The sequence below is a fragment of the Siniperca chuatsi genome, linkage group LG5 (assembly GCF_020085105.1).
Source record: "Siniperca chuatsi isolate FFG_IHB_CAS linkage group LG5, ASM2008510v1, whole genome shotgun sequence".
Taxonomy (NCBI): Eukaryota; Metazoa; Chordata; class Actinopteri; order Centrarchiformes; family Sinipercidae; genus Siniperca; species Siniperca chuatsi.
The window spans coordinates 1,785,573-1,803,574 of record NC_058046.1 but is presented as its reverse complement, the minus strand read 5'-3'; the positions used below and the strand labels follow the sequence as shown (position 1 = coordinate 1,803,574).

Sequence of the window (18,002 nt, the reverse complement as noted above, 5' to 3'; positions counted from 1 at the left end):
GGAGTTTTCTGTTTTAATGTTTTTTGTTCTGTAACTGATTTTTACAGCTGTAGCAACATTTCTCTGTGGACACCTTTGTTAGAAGTTTGTACAAGTTTTAATGATTTCAATTTTTTAAAGTGACATAGTTTATTTTTCTAAGAATACTTACCTACTTTTTCTCGTACTGAAATTAGTAGAATGTTGCAGCATTCAGGACTTTTACCTGTAAGTGAGCGTGTTTGGAGTGAACACTCTACATCTTTAAAAGAACACACACCTTTTTAGCCTGGCTTTACTCTACTGTGTGTTTATTGTAATTTACACTTTTACTGTTATTTCTTATTATTAGTTTCATGATATTATACTTTATTTCATTCATTTAAATGTTTTTTTAATTTAAACGTATGTTCAGCACTTGGATTTGATGTATGACTTGTGCTATATAAGTACAGTTTGATTGATTTTATCAGTAATGCAATTCCAAATACAACTGCATATCAAATACTTTTCAAACAAAAATCTGCTCAAATGTGCAAGTATTGTTTTTCCTTTGTGCTGTTAACTATCTGTTATCCAAAACAGGCCTGTTTTCTCCTGCAGTATATCCTGCTTTAATAAAAACTACAGGAACCTCACAAGGCAATGTTCTGATCCTTTAAATCCCTGTTACATTTACATATATGTTCGGCAGTTATTTCTCGTCTGCTTGTAGCTGAAGCTGTGAGCATCTTTCGCTGCTGTTTGTGTTCGGGTGGTGGGATGAGCCTCCTGTTTCCGTTTAGATCACAAATTGCGTCGCCTTGTGACTGATGCTGTTTACCTGTGTCACAAATTTATCCAAGCACACAAAACCTCTGTCGGTCACAGCAGACCCTCAGTGACACTGACAGACATGAGGACAAACCAGGGCCTCCAGAGGGGCCGCTGGTCTGAGTCCAGCCCGACAGTGCCGCTTTAAAACGGCCTCAGCGACGCAGTGTTTGGTGCAGCTCGTTGGTTTTCATTATATTTGAAAGTGTCACCACCTGTGTGATCACAAGCATCATCTCTCAGCTGATGGCTGCTTTATGATAAAAATGCACTGCGCCTCTTCAGTGTGTTCTACTGTTGCTGCCCAGCAGGTGGCGCTCTACCCTGCACTAGTGAAGTCTGTTGGAGCCGGGGGAATTAGTGTTTCCGCTGTGATTATATTCAAAGTTCGCTTTGCATATCCACAGCTCGTGGACTTGTATACTTCGGGCCACTTTTCACTCCTTTGAAATACACGCGGATGTGTGGAGAACGGCGCCGCGGAGCCTTCTGACGTCGCGAACTGTCTTTACTTTCACTTTCACTTTCTCCTGATGGCGCAGCAAGAATCAGCTGGTGAGTAAACTCCAGAAAACTAAACACAAACATGAATAAAGTCGCTGCAGGTTGTTGGAAATGTTGATGGATCGTGTTATTATAATGATTCGGACTGATTATTGATGATCGTCGCGGTCAGGGCGGCTGCAGGCCTGCAGCCTGTAAAACACAGAGGGAACACAATCGTAGCTGAAAAGGGAGCTTTGTATTAATATCCTCACATTATACTTGTATATAGTGTGTTTGAATGACAGCAGCTATGTCGGATCAGTGTGGTAAAACTATAACAGGAAAGAAGTGACGTGCAGACTGAATCCGGTGGTTTGTTTGGAGGGAAATGGTTTTTACTGTAATATTACAGCTACTGAAGCATTGCTACTGCTAGTACTAATACTGCTACTCATGGAATAAGCGGTTGTGTAACAGCTGCTTGACTGATGCTTGTTGGACAGTACAGGCCTCTTTCACAGCACACATTTTGATTGATTGATTCCTGGATCAACCTTTACTGTCATCACGGGGACATTGACTTGTGGTGTGGGCACAGAAAGAAACACACACATTAAAAACGACTTTTTTAAGTCATAAAGGCATCAGATTAATACTCACGATAAATACCTACACCAGCATAAAACCCAACACTGGAACAAACACACCTGCATGGAATGCAGCTATGAATGTTAATCACACCTGTTTTTCCTGTATGTCACAAGGAGAGAGGTCCATTGTTTTTCTCCCTGTATAAAGATCACCTTTTGCCTTTTGGCATCTAGTGTGTTTTAAGTGTTTTTGCTATACATGCTCACCTGAAAGTCGTATAACAGAGCCCGAGCCAGAGAGAATTGGTATTGGACCATAAAGTTCAAACACCTAAAGGCTGGTGACATCATTGGCACAGAGTGACTGAGTGAGTCAGCAGAACCACAGAAGAAGAAGTGGCTCCAGGTTGGTAAAGTTGTTTTGTGTTTGAAGGCTTTGAGGACCAGCTGTTGGTCTCCAGCTGAGCCTCTTCCGGTGTTTCCAGCACAGAGACAGTATGGCAGCTGCCGCAGCATCTGGTGAGTACAGTCACATGCACAGCAGAAACATGCATTAACTCTATTTGTTTTATGTTGAATTAAAATATCTGGATCTTGTTGTTTTCCTGCTGCAAAGACCCAGTTTCCCTCTGAACAGACAAACATCGTTCGTTGTGAGACCAAATCTATACTACTAGATGGAGACACAGCATTATATACGAGAGAGTCTATACTTGCAATATTGGATTCATAAAATCCAACATCACAGTAATGAATGCTGATAATGTCACTGTGTTTTGGAATAATTATTGCACTGTTTGAGGCAAAATTGTCTAGGAGAGGGTCAATACTTTTCTAGGGGTTCACGGCTCTGTCTAACAGGAATACATCCAGTATCTATCGAACAGTATGTACAGTATATCTACAATATATCTAACAGTATATACAGTATATACAGTATATGTACAGTATATCGAACAGTATATCTACAATATATCTAACAGTATCTACAGTATCTACAGTATCTACAGTATCTACAGTATATCTAACAGTATATCTACAGTATATCGAACAGTATATCTAACAGTATGTACAGTATATTGAACAGTATATCTACAATATATCTAACAGTATCTACAGTATATCTATAGTATCTACAGTATATCTACAGTATCTACAGTATATTTAACAGTATCTAACAGTATGTACAGTATATTGAACAGTATATCTAACAGTATCTAACAGTATGTACAGTATATCTACAGTATATCTAACAGTATCTAACAGTATGTACAGTATATTGAACAGTATATCTAACAGTATCTAACAGTATTTACAGTATATTGAACAGTATATCTAACAGTATCTAACAGTATGTACAGTATATTGAACAGTATATCTAACAGTATCTAACAGTATGTACAGTATATTGAACAGTATATCTAACAGTATCTAACAGTATGTACAGTATATCTACAGTATATCTAACAGTATCTAACAGTATGTACAGTATATTGAACAGTATATCTAACAGTATCTAACAGTATGTACAGTATATCTACAGTATATCTAACAGTATCTAACAGTATGTACAGTATATTGAACAGTATATCTAACAGTATCTAACAGTATTTACAGTATATTGAACAGTATATCTAACAGTATCTAACAGTATGTACAGTATATTGAACAGTATATCTAACAGTATCTAACAGTATGTACAGTATATTGAACAGTATATCTAACAGTATCTAACAGTATGTACAGTATATCGAACAGTATATCTAACAGTATCTAACAGTATGTACAGTATATTGAACAGTATATCTAACAGTATCTAACAGTATGTACAGTATATCGAACAGTATATCTAACAGTATCTAACAGTATGTACAGTATATTGAACAGTATATCTAACAGTATCTAACAGTATGTACAGTATATCTACAGTATATCTAACAGTATCTAACAGTATATCGAACAGTATATCTAACAGTATCTACAGTATCTAGTACAGTATCTTAAAGTGTTAATCAGACCTGGGACTGATTATTGAGTTTTAAACACTGTTTTGGAATATTTGCAATATTAATATTATAACATTGAGCTTACCTTAAGATGAATTCCACACAGTGGTATAATAATAAGGGACAGTGTGTTTTTTCCCATTAGCAGTTCCATTGTCTTTCTGCAACGATTAATATAACTGATGAAGGTAAAGTTTTCAGGCTTACTGACCATCAATAATTGTAAATGTCTGAGTTATCTTAGCTACAAAATTAAACGTACCTGTTGTAAGGTTAAACATACTCTGTTAGCCGTTGTCTGTAACGTTACTCAGTCAAATACAGTTTTCTACTCTCTGTAGGTTTAGGATTTAGTACAAATCATCCTTGTGTTAATGGACTTGTTTTCTACACCACCCACACTACAGTGGTCTTTAAACAACATTTTTCTACTGTCTCAACACTATAAAAAAAAATCTGAAATGTTGACAGAGGTTTGATTTGCTGAAATGTTATTTTTCTGTTTTCTTACAGAGGGAATCAAAGGGAGACCTCTGAGCCACAGCAGCAGCTATCAGCTTATTCCCCCTACCAGTGAGTTCAACTGACTATGTTTAGGTGTTTTGTGAGGTATTCTTCCAAACTGGCTTAAAGTGTATCTGGAGCTGCTATCAGAGCTACTGCAGTAGCTGTGCTACTAAACCTACAAAAGTGCAGTGTATTAATTAATGCCGGAGCATGACTAAGACTTTTTAAACTGAAGTCCATAAATTAACTAATTTCCAGATACAAATGACTATCGGCACCAATGGAATTAAGTTTTCCACAATAAATACCTACATATTTAGAAAATAGGCTATGCAATGATATATATAGATATTATGATCAAATCAACTAAAAGTTTCTGTTACTGGACCAATGGACTACAAAATATCTATGTTTTACTTAAATACCGATTTAATTGATGGGAATTTGTCATTTAAACCCTAACATATAGCAAATATACAAGTATAAAGGGTAAACACTTGGAATGAAACTCAATCAGTTTTAGTTCATTGAGTCAGTTTCATTAATTATTATTAATTATTTGAGATTGTGTTTCTTTTTTGGAGATTTTGGCAGGTTTCTTTTAGTAGTACACATTCGTAAACATATTCATAGTTAGAAATGTTTAAGGTGGTCCCTCAGCTTCATTAACTCCAACTGTGCAGCTGCAGTAAAAAGTGCTGTCTGTAATAAGTTATTGAGCCATGCCAGCTTATCATGCGTACAATCATATAATTAGCACTCAGCCAATCGTATTAGTGATCATCATGGTTCTGATTTCGTATATCTCATGTTGCCCATATAGCAGAACACTGCTCTTCAAGGTAACTTCACCAAATCCAACATCTAACTCCATTCAAAGGATCATTAGGAACTAATTTGGCATAAACCAACATTTTGCTCATTTTGGTCACCACATCGCTTAAGATAGAGTGAAATCTAAATATAAGTAGAAAGAATAGTTGGTTTGAATGGTGTGTCAAGGAAGCCATTTTTGTGAAAAAAGAGAACCCCTCTTTGAACAGAAATGGTGGTCTGAGATTCAATCTGCCCAAGGTCTATCACAGTGTATTAACACCTTGGTCACGCCAATCATATGCTAATCAGGTACTTAACAGTGATGAGGTAGGTGCAGCCAGAAAACAATAGGCCTGATTACTGATTACTGAGCCATCTTGGAAACAATTAGGTCAGTTTCAGGTGAAACTAGCTTTTAACAGATACTCAGGTAGATTTCTTCCTGAGGGCAGGGCTTATGTATCACAGAGTAGCTTAAATTTCCAGTTCCCGTCCCATTTTTTCACAATTGAGAATGACTTCCGGATGGGAGCCGAAACGTCTTGATTCTGAAAACAGTGTCCAGATGACTTTGACTGAAACCTTTTCTACTAAGTTGAATTACATCTGCATAGCAGCGATAAGAGATATCTTTAAAGTGTCTTATTATCTGTCAAAGGAGAAGCATATACGAGGAAAACAGAATAGGACCAAGGACTGAACCTTGGGGCGCACCACAAAACAGAGTTTCAGATGTAGAGACATAGTTGCCAACAGCAACTGAGAAACTGCCATCAGAGAGGTAGGAGGAGAACCACTGCAGGGCTGACCCAAAGATACCCACCCACTGCCTAAGTCTGTCGATTAAGATACTGTGGTCTACTGTGTCAAAAGCTGCACTGTGATCCAACAGTACCAAACCAGAACACTCTCCTGTATCTCCATGCATCAAGATATAATTTGAGTTCTGGATGTTTGATAGCTTTTCTCCAGGTCCACCAATTAGAGTTAGGTTTCATCATAATCCTGTTAGATTGGTCTATCAGGTCACGTTCAGTTCATAGTTCATCTTTCTAATTCACTGTTTTTCTTTTCAGTGTCTGAGCTGAGGGTTGTTCTGCTGGGGAACAGCTGGTCTGAGAGGAGTTCAGTGGGGAACTTCATACTGGGAGAGACTAGGTTCAACACTGAGCAAAAACCAGACTTTCTGACAGTCAGAGGACAGTTGAAAGAGAAAGAAATAGTTCTCATCAACACTCCAGATCTGCTGCATCCCAACATATCTGAAGACAAACTGAGAGAGCATGTGACAAACTGTGTGAGACTCTCTGATCCTGGACCTCATGTGTTCCTGCTGGTCCTACAGCCTGAAGGATTCACTGAGGAACTCAAACTGAGACTCTGCAGAGTCCTGAAACTCTTCAGTGATCAACCATTTGATCATTCACTGGTTCTAATATCAACACCCAGCGAGGAGAGTCCAGGTTTCATGGACAAAGATGTACCAGACCAGCCCTTAAAAGACATGATCAGCATGTGTAGATACAGACACCTGAAGCAGAAGAACCTTGAACTTCCAGAGCTGTTGACACGCTTGGGTCAAACTGCAAAGGAGAACAATGGAGAGCATGTCAGCCTTGATGTATTTGAAGATGAGGATGCAGGTTTAGTCATGACACTAAAGTCTGAACACATCAAACCAGCTTTAAACCTGGTTCTGTGTGGGAGGAGAGGAGCAGGGAAGACTTCAGCAGCCAAGGCAATTTTAGGTCAGACAGAGCTTCATTCAGTCTCCAACTCATCAGTGTGTCTTAAAAATCAGGGAGAGGTGTGTGGACATCGGGTTTCCCTGGTGGAGCTGCCTGCCTTGTATGGAAAACCTCAGGAGGCAGTGATGGAGGAATCATTCAGGTGTATCTCCCTCTGTGATCCTGAGGGCGTCCATGCCTTCATCCTGGTCCTACCTGTGGATCCCCTCACTGATGAAGACAAGGGAGAGTTAGAGACCATCCAGAACACATTCAGCTCTCGAGTCGATGACTTCACCATGATTCTGTTCACTGTGGAGTCAGATCCTGCAGCTCCAGCTGTTGTTGAGTTTGTAAGAAAGAACAGAGAAATCCAGGTGGTCCGTCAGAGCTGTGGAGACAGATATGTTGTTCTCAACATCAAGGACAAGCAGCAGATCCCAGAGCTGTTGGATGCTTTGAAACAAATCACAGTTAAAGGATCCAGATGCTTCACAAAGGACATGTTCACCAAGGCTCAGATGGAGAAGGTTTCAAAACTTAAAGCTGAACTGCAGGATGTGAAACAGCGTGAGGAGGGAGGTGATGATGAAAACCAGAGCAGAGAGCCTCTCAGGATGGTGCTGATTGGGAAGACTGGCAGTGGGAAGAGTGCGACAGCAAACACTATTTTAGGGAAAAGCATTTCAAACCCAGAATCGCCGAAGCCACCGACCAAGTCTTATGAGACAGCAACAGGAGACATTGCTGGACGGCCTGTCGCTGTGGTCAACACCCCCGGCTTGTTTGATACAACTCTGTCTGATGATGAAATTCGACAGAAGCTTCACAAATGCTTCAGCCTGTTGGCTCCTGGACCTCATGTGTTCTTATTAGTGATGCAAATAGGAAACTTTACACAAGAGGAAAAAGGCTCTGTGGAGCTGATCAAGAAATATTTTGGCAAGAAATCTGGAGAATTCATCATCATTATATTCACCAGAGGAGATGATCTGGAAGATCAGACATTTGAGAGTTATATCGAAGGTTGTGATGGCTTTGTCAAACAACTCATAAATGACTGTGGGGAGAGATACCTGGTCTTCAACAACAAAGATGACACAAACCGCACACAGGTCAGAGAGCTGCTGACCAAGATCGAGACCATGGTGAAGGAAAATGGTGGTTGCTACAACACTGAGAGGTTTGATGACAAAGAGGAATTCATACAAGTGGACAGGATTTTGAAAGTGAAGGAAGAAGAGATAAAGAGAAAGGACGAGGACCTCAGAAAACATGAGGAAGATTTGAAAACACTGCAAAGGAAAATGAATGAACAGCGTGGAGAAATTGAACAGGAGAGAAAACTGTTATCGAAACAGCTGAAGGACAAAGACGAATGCATCAACAAGGAGCGTGAGAAGAGAAAGAAAGAACGGGAGGAAGAAGAGAGGAGACGGAAAAAACAAGAAGAAACTCAGCGACAGGAATGGAGAAGAAAACTGGAAGCTTCGGAGAAAACAGTTCAATCAGAAAGAGAGCAAAGGGAAAATGCTGAGAGGAAGCTGGAGCTGTGTAGAAAAGAGATGAAGAGAGATCGAGACGCCTGGGAAAAAGAAAGAAAGGACATCTGGGAACGAATACGTCAGGAGGATAAACAGAGCCTGGAGGAGGTGAAAACAAGCTACAGAAAGCTCCAAGAAGAGTACTATCGTAAGAGAAGAAAGTGGACATGGTCTTTGTTTGTGCTGTTGATGTTGCAATTATTTTTTTTATGTTATGTTTTTCTGAGTCCTGCAAACACACACACTACAGAGACAAAAGAACACACATGAAGAGTTTTACATCTTGCTGGCTGTTCTTACTGGAAAGGGTAATTCCAGTATTTTTAAACCTGGGCCCTATTTTTTGCATATTTCAGGGTCTAAATGACTAATAGGTACAAAAAGCTTTGGAATTGTTCCAGTAGATCTCCTCAGCCAACAGCAGCGAAACGGCTGCAACATAATCCTTGGGGGTAATTGCGCCCGTCAAATGTACGACCAACAATATTCTTGTTTTTCCCCAAAACAGGCTCAGATTGTGTCTGACAACATTATGAAAAGGATCCCTACAGAGATAGACCTTTTTCTTAAAGCCAGTGTAGGTAACATTGGAGAAACTAGCAACAGACAGCAGATTTTGAAAGTATCCAACTGAAAAAATCCCACCCCCTCTCTTCATGCCTCCCTCCAAGTCCAATCCCCGAAAACACATTTTCATACGCAATGAGTACACGAGTAGAGTGCACGAGGTAGGTAGGCAGGTAGTTAGGTACGCTAGCAAGTAATTTCATTTGTTCTGAATTGGATGACCTTATTACAGGCCTACGACAGCCACTTTTTTTCCCAGAGCGTTGGATTTATTGATTGTTGTCAGGATGTAAAGAGAATTTCAACAAATATAACAAAAAATGCTTCATACCTACCTACATTACCTACCCTAGATTTAAAGAGTACGATGACTCACTGACTCGCATTTCCACCGTCGTCTTTCTGCAACAACTCACCTCTTGTGAGATTTCAGAGTGAGACTTCTCCTTGAGCGAGATGTCTGTGTCTGGTTAAACAAAAAGGATCTTACTCTTTAACATTCATCTTTATCACCTTGAATAGTAATAATTGTTTAAAGTGGGACATTGCTTCTCCAGGCTGCATGGTAAGCAAACATGCACAGGGATCACTTGGAATAATTTGAGTTGCTGTTTCTTTTTCTTCTTGTACAGATTTTAGGCCTTAAAACGTTTGCGTGTTTTTGTTTTTTTTGGGGGGGGGGGGGTTCGTTTCCACCTCCCTACATAGGTAATATATAGGTAAAAGTAAAATAATAGTGTTTCTGATTAAAATTTTACAACAAAAAACAATATTATGTAAAAAGTGAACATATTATATATGTAATGTACATATATACATTATTTTATGCATTTTTTGTGTTAAGTAAAGTGCTGCTGTTTAGGCCAAGAGTGCCAATCTGGAGCTCGTGCAGTCGCCTATACAATTTATCTTTAGATCATAGAGGCTTTTTGATGGCAGCATTTATTTTCTATTTTGTGTGGAAAAGTAATATGTACTATACAGCATATAGTCCTATTTATATGCTTTATCTTATTTCATCATAGCTCTTACATCACCCTTACAAAACTTACATCCTTTGTCTTGGTTCATTTATATTTGTTGTTTCAGTTTTGTTCAACATTGTGAAAGATATAAAACTCTGGAGACATTTTCATCATGAATAAAATATTTATCAATGCAATGCACTGTCCAAATAATAGCATTAAGGTGCACAGTTACCACTGCTAATGCAATTCTGTGTTTATTGATTTTCTCTCACATGACAAAACAGAATGTGACATAATCTCTGAATGTCATCTGTTAAAATTAAGCCTGTGACAAGCAAAACATAACAGATCTGTATTCTGACTGAACGGATCAGTCAAACACAGTTTGTACATGCACTTCACTGCCAAGTCTGAGTGACTGGCAGCAAAGCACTTTTTAATTCTTTATTCGATATTTCATCATCCAGATTATGATCAAATGTCTCGATGATACTTTAAGAGCTCCTTTAAAAAAAATGTTTAAACCCAAACTAACTATTACCATTTTCTATAAATTATCAATTCCTTGACGCAAGAGTCTCTGACTAGTTTTAATTTTAGGAATTGTCAAGTGGTATTCACCTCATACTCCACAGCTCCACAGTTTAAATTTCCATCATTTTGTTTCAATACATGTGGGTTTGAATGTTAGGTCAGCGAGAAAATGGCAACACTTCTATCAGTGGACCAAAATATAAACTTTAAGTAAAGCCACAATGAGGTAAATTACAACAGTGGAATTTATATAAAATGATTGCTGTCTAACCCTCTCTGTGATCACTCATTTTTAAAAGGCAGTATAGCAAATCATACAGTACAGCAGTTGTTAGTAAACTGACAACATTCTGATCATAAAATTGTAGGTAGGTTAACAGGTAGTATTCATAAACTGTTGCAGAAACAAAAAGTATGTCAATGATCAAAACACAGTATAGGTGATGATGGAGAGCAGGTGGGGACAAACAGTTATGTTTTTATGTTTTCAGGACTGTACCAGCAGAGGGAGACTTTATTCCACTAAACACTGTTTGGTATAAACTTCCTATTAACTGTTTAGTGATACATAAAGGATAGTTTTGATGGCACATATGCAGTTGTGTCTGTCTCAACCTCCACTGTTGTGGAAGAAATTAGTATAGGTTGAAATTGTTAAAATGTTTTCCTCGGTAGGTGTAATCTTATTTTTATTAAACTCTGGCAGACCCAGCGGTGGCCCATCTTAAAAAAAGCTCATTTCATTTGTCCAAACATTGTTCAACCCACAGAACCTGCAAGACCTCTGATTATTTCTGTTTGAGGGAATTATGCAGCCATTAAAAACACAAGTATAAGTGTTTCACTCAGTGTAAATATCATACAGCTTGAATGTCATACAGTGTGGATAGAGATCGTTTTCTCCTTAAATTTATCCATTAAAGAAAATACATTATTTCTTGCCTATTTAAAACAACAACAAACACTGTAAATCTTCATGGAGTCATGAAGCTCCTGAAGAGCCATGCAAGTTCACAAGAGCGGCAGCCACCCTCCCTCTCCTTACCGCTGTCGCCTGCAAAAAACTTGAGAAAGTAAAACTAGAATCAATACTGGAACATTGGAGAGGTAATGTCATCTGGTGTGGAGACTTCAATGCGCACAGCACAGTATGGGGTGAACAAGAAGATTTAAATGGAGAAATCTTAGAGAAGCTAATGGATGAAAAGGAACTGGTGTGTTTAAATGATGGATCAAGCACACGAGTAAATTTGGTGAAGGGAACAGAGTCTGCGATAGATCTTGCTTTGGTATCACACGCTTTGGTCAGGGAGAGTAGTTGGGAAGTATTTAAAGGAAGCACTAGGGAGTGATCACTATCCTATAGTCACAAGTACTGGAGTAGAAAGGGAAGTAGAACAGGATGAGAGAGAAGGAAGATGGAAATTTGAAGAAGCAAATTGGAACAAGTATAGAATAATAACTTAAGGGAAATTAAAGGAGGTAAATATGAACCAGACAATTCATGACCTCAATGCAGAAATAAGCAGTATTATAATAGGAGCAGCAAAAGAGTCCATACCAAAAAGAAGCAGTAATAAAAGGAAAAAGACACAAGAATGCACTTCTGCAATTAAAAATCAAAATAAGGCATTTAAAGTCTTGAAGAAAACACATCATTTTCAGCATCTTATTGACTATAAAAGAAAGCAGGCAGTAGTTAGGAGTACAGTAAAGAGAGTTAAAAGGGATTTTTGGAAGAGGTATTGTGACTACACCATTAGACCGAGTATGGGGTATGAGCAAGGGGATGTCTAGAAATAGAAAAGAGTATGGATATCCTATAATGAAAGATGGGAGAATGTAGTAATAGAAGGTAAAGAGAAAGCAGAGTTATTAGCAGAGACATTTGTTAAGGTACATAGTACTAAAAATTTGAGGAATGAGGAAAAGAAGCAGAGATAGAACAATAGGAAAAAAATGTAGAAGCACTGCAGGATGATGAGGAAGAAGGAAGTGCAATAAATATGTTGTTTACTATAAGAGAGCTAAATAATGCATTAAGAAAGTCTGGGAAAACAACGCTAGGGACAGACCAAATAAGTTATTGTATGCTAGGAAACCTAAGTATTAGGAGTAAAGGAATATTATTAAGATTATATAATAAGGTATGGGAAAAGGGATGTTTATCAAGTCAATGAAAAGAGTCAGTTATTGTCCCTATTTGTAAGCCAGGTAAGGACCCAGGCTTAGCAGAAAGTTATAGACCAGTTTCTTTGACGTCACATGAAGGAAAAATTATGGAAAAAATAATTAACGAAAGATTAAGGTTTCATATAGAGACAAAAGGTCTGTTAAAGAATTACCAAAGCAGATTTAGAAAAGGAAGAAGTACAATTGATCTGGCTCTGTGTTTAGCAAATTAAATTAGGAAAGCTCAAATTAATAAAGAGAGTTTAGTAGCTGTATCTTTTGATGTTGAGAAGGCGTATGACACGTTGTGAAAGGAATGTGGTAGTTTAGGTGTTATTACTTCCTGTTTTATTTTGGTAGTATTCTTCTTCCCTTGTATGTCTTGTGTTTTTACTTCCTGTCTGTGTTTTCCCTCCAGTTTTGATTGTTGGTCCTCCCTTGATTGTTGGCACCTGTGTCTCGTTATCTCACCTCCCCTAGGGTATTTAGTCTTGGTCTTTTCTTTGTTCAGTGTTGGATCATTGTTGTACACATGGTGTTGTTCCTGCCGAGCATTGACTGTAAGTTTGTATTGGATTCTTTGTTCTCCTGTGGACCTTGTTTCGATTTTGGATTTTTGGATTTTGCCTGCTCCCTTGTGAACTGTGTTTTCCACCTTGGACTCACTCCCCTGCTTTCACCTCTGCCTGTACATGCCTGCATTCCACCCCACAATAAACACGGTAGTCATCCGGCTACTTCACCCTGAGACCGCTTCCTCGTAATCTGCTTTTGGGTCCACATACCTCTGTACAGCACCCCTTACGACAGAATGATCCAACCAAACATGGACCCAGCAAGCAATAACCCGGAAGTAGCACCCTACCACTTAGCGCTGGCTAACCGAGGGATTCTGTTAGGCCAGCATGAACAATTACTCAGGGTTCTGACAGACAGCCATCAGGCCATGGTTTCCCAAATCACTCAGCGAACCCAGTAGGTCTCCCGACTCACCACCCAGCTCTCGACAGCCGGCACCACCTCGCCACCAGATTTCGGTCACTCTCCACCACTCCCTGTCTCTGCTGGATGGCAGGAGCCATCGCTCCCGGTCGCCGCTGGATGGCGGCAGCCATCGCTCCCGGTCGCCGCTGGATGGCAGCCGCACCCTGTCCTCGCCGCCGCTGGATGGCAGCCGCACCCTGTCCTCGCCGCCGCTGGATGGCAGCCGCACCCTGTCTTCGCCGCCGCTGGATCACAGCCGCACCCTGTCCTCGCCACCGCTGGATCTCAGCAGCCTGCGCTCACCGCCTTTGCCGGACCGCTGCAGCCTCAGGCGCCACCATCACACTCTATTGGAACACAGCAGACAGCAACCCGGCCTGGTGGCAACTGCTCCCGCTCCCGTACTCCCTGCTGGATCGCAGTCTAATCTCTTGCCGGCCAGATCTCAGCAGCTCCCTGGACTCTCCGCCGGACCTCAGCAGCCCCCTGGACCCCCTGCTGGATCGCAGCCAACTCGTTTCCCGGCTGGATCACAGCAGCTCCTTACTCCCAGGCCTGAGGTTCCGAAGACGGCGCTATGTCCGGAGGTCCAGTCGCCAGCGCCATGTCCTGCTGTCCCGGCGCCATGTCACGATTCCCCGACACCAGCACTAAGTCCTGTGGTCCAGTTGCCGGTTCTAGTCCCTGCTGGGTCGCAGCAGCCCCTTGCTCCAGTCCCTGCTGGGTCGCAGCAGCCCCTTGCTCCAGTCCCTGCTGAGTCACAGCAGCTCCTTGGTCTGGAGCCAGCTCCGCGTCTTGCTGTCCAGACGCGGGCTACATGTCCTGCCGCCTCGCCACCCTGCCTTGATGTCCCGCCGTCGCCGGCTCAACGCCCTGGTGTCCAGTCGCCGGCTCCCCGTCCTGACGTCTCGTTGCCAGTCCCTGGCCCCCCGCTGTACCGCCATTGGTCCCTGAGTGGACGGGCCTGCCTCCAGAGACTCTCGGTCTTCGCCGCCGGCCTCCAGAGACTCTCGGTCTTCGCCGCCGGCCTCCAGAGACTCTCGGTCTTCCCCGCCAGCCTCCCGGAGGGTTCAGCGTTTGCCGCCGGCCTCCAGAAGGGTTGCGCCTTCCCCGCCGGCCTCCCGGACGGTTCAGCGTCCGCCGCCGGCCTCCAGAAGGGTTATGTCCTCGTCGCCGGCCTTATGTGACTCTCTGTCTTCGCCGCCGGCCTCCAGAAGGGTTGCGCCGCCGCCCGGCCTCCTGAAGGGTTATGTCTTCGCCGCCGGCCTCCAGAAGGGTTATGTCTTCGCCGCCGGCCTCCAGAAGGATTCCAGCCTCCAGAAGGTTTCAGCCTTCGCCGCCGGCCTCCAGAAGGTTTCAGCCTTCGCCGCCGGCCTCCAGAATGGCTCTGCCTTCGCCGCCGGTCTCCAGAATGGCTCTGCCTTCGCCGCCGGCCTCCAGAATGGCTCTCAGTGTTCGTCGCCGGCCTCCAGAAGGGCTCAGTGTTCGCTATCAGCCTCCTATGACTCTTAGTTGTCGCCGCCGGCCTCCTGTGACTCTTAGTGTTCGCCGCCGGTCTTCTGTCTGGTCTTCGGATGGTGTCAGTCTCCATCACGGACCTCAGGAGATCAGCTCCGAGGTCCCCAGCTCCGCACCTGTCCAGCCCCCGGGCCGTCCGCCCAAGGTCCCCAGCTCCGCACCTGTCCAGCCCCAGGGCCGTCTGCCCCAAATCTCCCACCTGGCCCTTGGATTTTTGGATTTTGCCTGCTCCCTTGTGAACTGTGTTTTCCACCTTGGACTCACTCCCCTGCTTTCACCTCTGCCTGTACATGCCTGCATTCCACCCCACAATAAACATGGTAGTCATCCGGCTACTTCACCCTGAGACCGCTTCCTCGTCATCTGCTTTTGGGTCCACATACCTCTGTACAGCACCCCTTACGACAAGGAAGGGTTAATGATCAAGTTACATCAAATGGGAATAAGAGGGAGAATGTGTAGATGGGTTAAAAACTTCTTAACAGGTGGGTGCTGTATCAGTAAGAGCAGGGAAAGAATATAGTACCAAGTATTGAGTGAAATATGGAGTATAATTCGTCCAGTTCTGTTCCCACTAATGATAAAATAAGTGTTTAATAGTATAGATAGGTCGATTGGTGTTGCATTATTTGCAGATGACGGAGTTATGTGGAAAAAGGGAAGGAATATAGATTATGTAGTCAGGAAAATGCAACAGGCAATAAGGAAAGTAGAGAGTTGGGCAATGGAGTGGGGATTTTCAGTGGCAAAGACAAAGGCAGTATGTTTCACAAAAAGGAAAATTCAGATTAAAAATTTATGGAGAAAGTTTAGAGAAGGTAGTGTTTCAAGTATCTAGGTATCTGGTTCAACAAGAATCTTACTTGGACTACTCATATTGGAAAAATTGTTGAAAAGTGTAAAAAGGTACTGAATATTTTAAGGTGTTTGAGGGGTAGAGAGTGGGGGTTTCTCTGAAAACTCTATATAGTGGGTTAATCAGGGCAGTTCCAGACTATGGCAGCATAGTTTACCAATCAGCATCAAAAACATTATTAAAGACGTTTGATACAATACAATATCAGGCCTTGAGACTTTGCTGTGGTGCCATAAAAACTACCCCAGTATCAGCCTTGCAGGTGGAAATGACTTAAATGCCACTGTAAATCAGAAGAACCCAATTAGCACTAACATACTGGCCAAACTTAAAGGGGCACAAGGAGAATCACGCTACTCAGAAGGTGTTAAAACCATGCCAAGAGAAAGAAAAATGACAGATCAAGAGCTTCAGCTGGACAATAGGAAATACAGCGAATGGAACAGGGATAGGGGATATAATGTTAAGCCCCACTGTGCCGTTCGCCATTGTCCCACCTTGGTTATTAGGAGAGATAATGGTGGACCTGCACCTTCTGGAAAGGAAGAAAGAGAGAAATATAGATAGGAACCAAGTTAGCAGATATATAGAGGGAGTATAGTAAAATGTACACTGATGCATCAAAAGTAGAAAGTAACAGAGTAGGAGTTGCATTCATAATCCCAGATTTAAATGTAGTGTCAAATAAAAGAGTTAGCAACAACCTTTCGGTCATTTCAGGGGAAATGTTGGCTTTCTTTTAGCCCTTGAGTGGACAGAAAGCATCAAGCCAGGCAAAGTGTTAATAGGTTCAGTTCTAGTAGTGTGTTAACCAGGTTCACAAGTTTACAGTCAGAAGCAAGTCAGGACATTATGCTGGAAATAGCTCCAACTATCTTCAGAATTACTGGAGTAAGCAGGAGTAATAGTGAAATTCATCTGAATTCCAGCACATATAGGGGTGGAGGGAAATGAACTGGCAGACAAATATGCAAAAGATGCAACTAAGAAAGTAGAAGTAAATATGAGAGTAAATTTTAGTAAGGCTGAAGTTAAACGCACAATCAAAGTAGATATGAAAAAGAAATGGCAGGAAATTTGGAAGAGGGAAACTAAAGATAAGAAAGTAGGAGAAATGAAGGAAACCAGTAGAACAAAAAAAGAAGAAGACATTATCTCGAGGATGAGGTTTGGGCATACTGGTCTTAATAGTAAACTTAAGATAACTGGTAAACATGGCACTGGGTGCTCTGTGTGAGTACTGTAACATACAGGAAACTGTAGAACATGTAATTATCAGTTGTCCTAGGTACGTGCAGTAAAGACAGATTCTAAAAAACAGACTGAGAAGAGATCGCATCAAGTTTGGAACAAAGGAGTTACTACAATTGAACTCAGGGCATGTGGGGTACAGGGCCATATTTCTTTTTTTTTAGAAAAGACAGGACTATAAGAATATAAAGTAGTCATAAGACCATTCTGATCCACACTCCATTTCAGAGGGTGGCGGTAATGCACCAAAAGTTGTTTGCCAACCGCCATAAAACATCAGAAGAAGAAGAAGTCCGCTTCCTACCCTGTTAACCTCCTGCATGCTGGCCTCCAGCCTGATTCCCAGCCACCTAGCCTTCAGCATCGTCTTCAGTCTGCACCTCGGCCTGCTAGCATCCAGCCGGCTAGCTTCCACCCAGTTTCCCAGTCTGCTTGCAACCAGCCTTCATCTCAGCCTGCACTCCAGTCTGTTAGGCTCGGGTTTGTGAGCTTGCAGCCTGCCTGTCCTGAACTGGCTACTTCGCTTCCTGCCAGTCCTGAACCAGCAAATCCCACGCCTGGTCCCCCTCAATCTTTGAAAGCCTTAATGAACTGTTCAAAGAGCCACCCTAACATCTGGAAATCTCCTTTTGAGGGAACTCGCCTATGGAAGTTTTTATTAGACTTTATTATTTGTAATCCACA

The 18,002-nt window shown here is 41.8% G+C and overlaps 1 protein-coding gene across 2 annotated transcripts; it reads left to right on the top strand.

Annotated features, from left to right (window-relative positions):
- The first annotated feature begins 1,145 nt into the window (after positions 1–1,145).
- On the top strand, positions 1,146–10,197 carry LOC122876765 (GTPase IMAP family member 8-like). 2 transcript variants are annotated; one of them, XM_044197468.1, is made up of 4 exons: positions 1,146–1,347; positions 2,302–2,387; positions 4,388–4,447; positions 6,274–10,197. In XM_044197468.1, the coding sequence occupies exons 2-4, from the start codon at positions 2,366–2,368 to the stop codon at positions 8,736–8,738; spliced, it is 2,547 nt and encodes an 848-aa protein (XP_044053403.1). In that variant the 5' UTR covers positions 1,146–1,347; positions 2,302–2,365; the 3' UTR covers positions 8,739–10,197. The 2 variants fall into 2 exon arrangements, with proteins under 2 accessions (XP_044053403.1, XP_044053404.1); XM_044197469.1 differs by lacking the exon at positions 2,302–2,387.
- Positions 10,198–18,002: the final 7,805 nt, after the last annotated feature.

Bases quoted from the DNA above. Each gene is read 5' to 3' on its own strand.
- LOC122876765 (XM_044197469.1), top strand. From the start codon at position 1,326: ATGGCGCAGCAAGAATCAGCTG. The intron at 1,348-4,387 runs GTGAGTAAACTC...GTTTTCTTACAG, and splicing joins GGCGCAGCAAGAATCAGCTG to AGGGAATCAAAGGGAGACCT. The intron at 4,448-6,273 runs GTGAGTTCAACT...TTTTCTTTTCAG, and splicing joins TCAGCTTATTCCCCCTACCA to TGTCTGAGCTGAGGGTTGTT.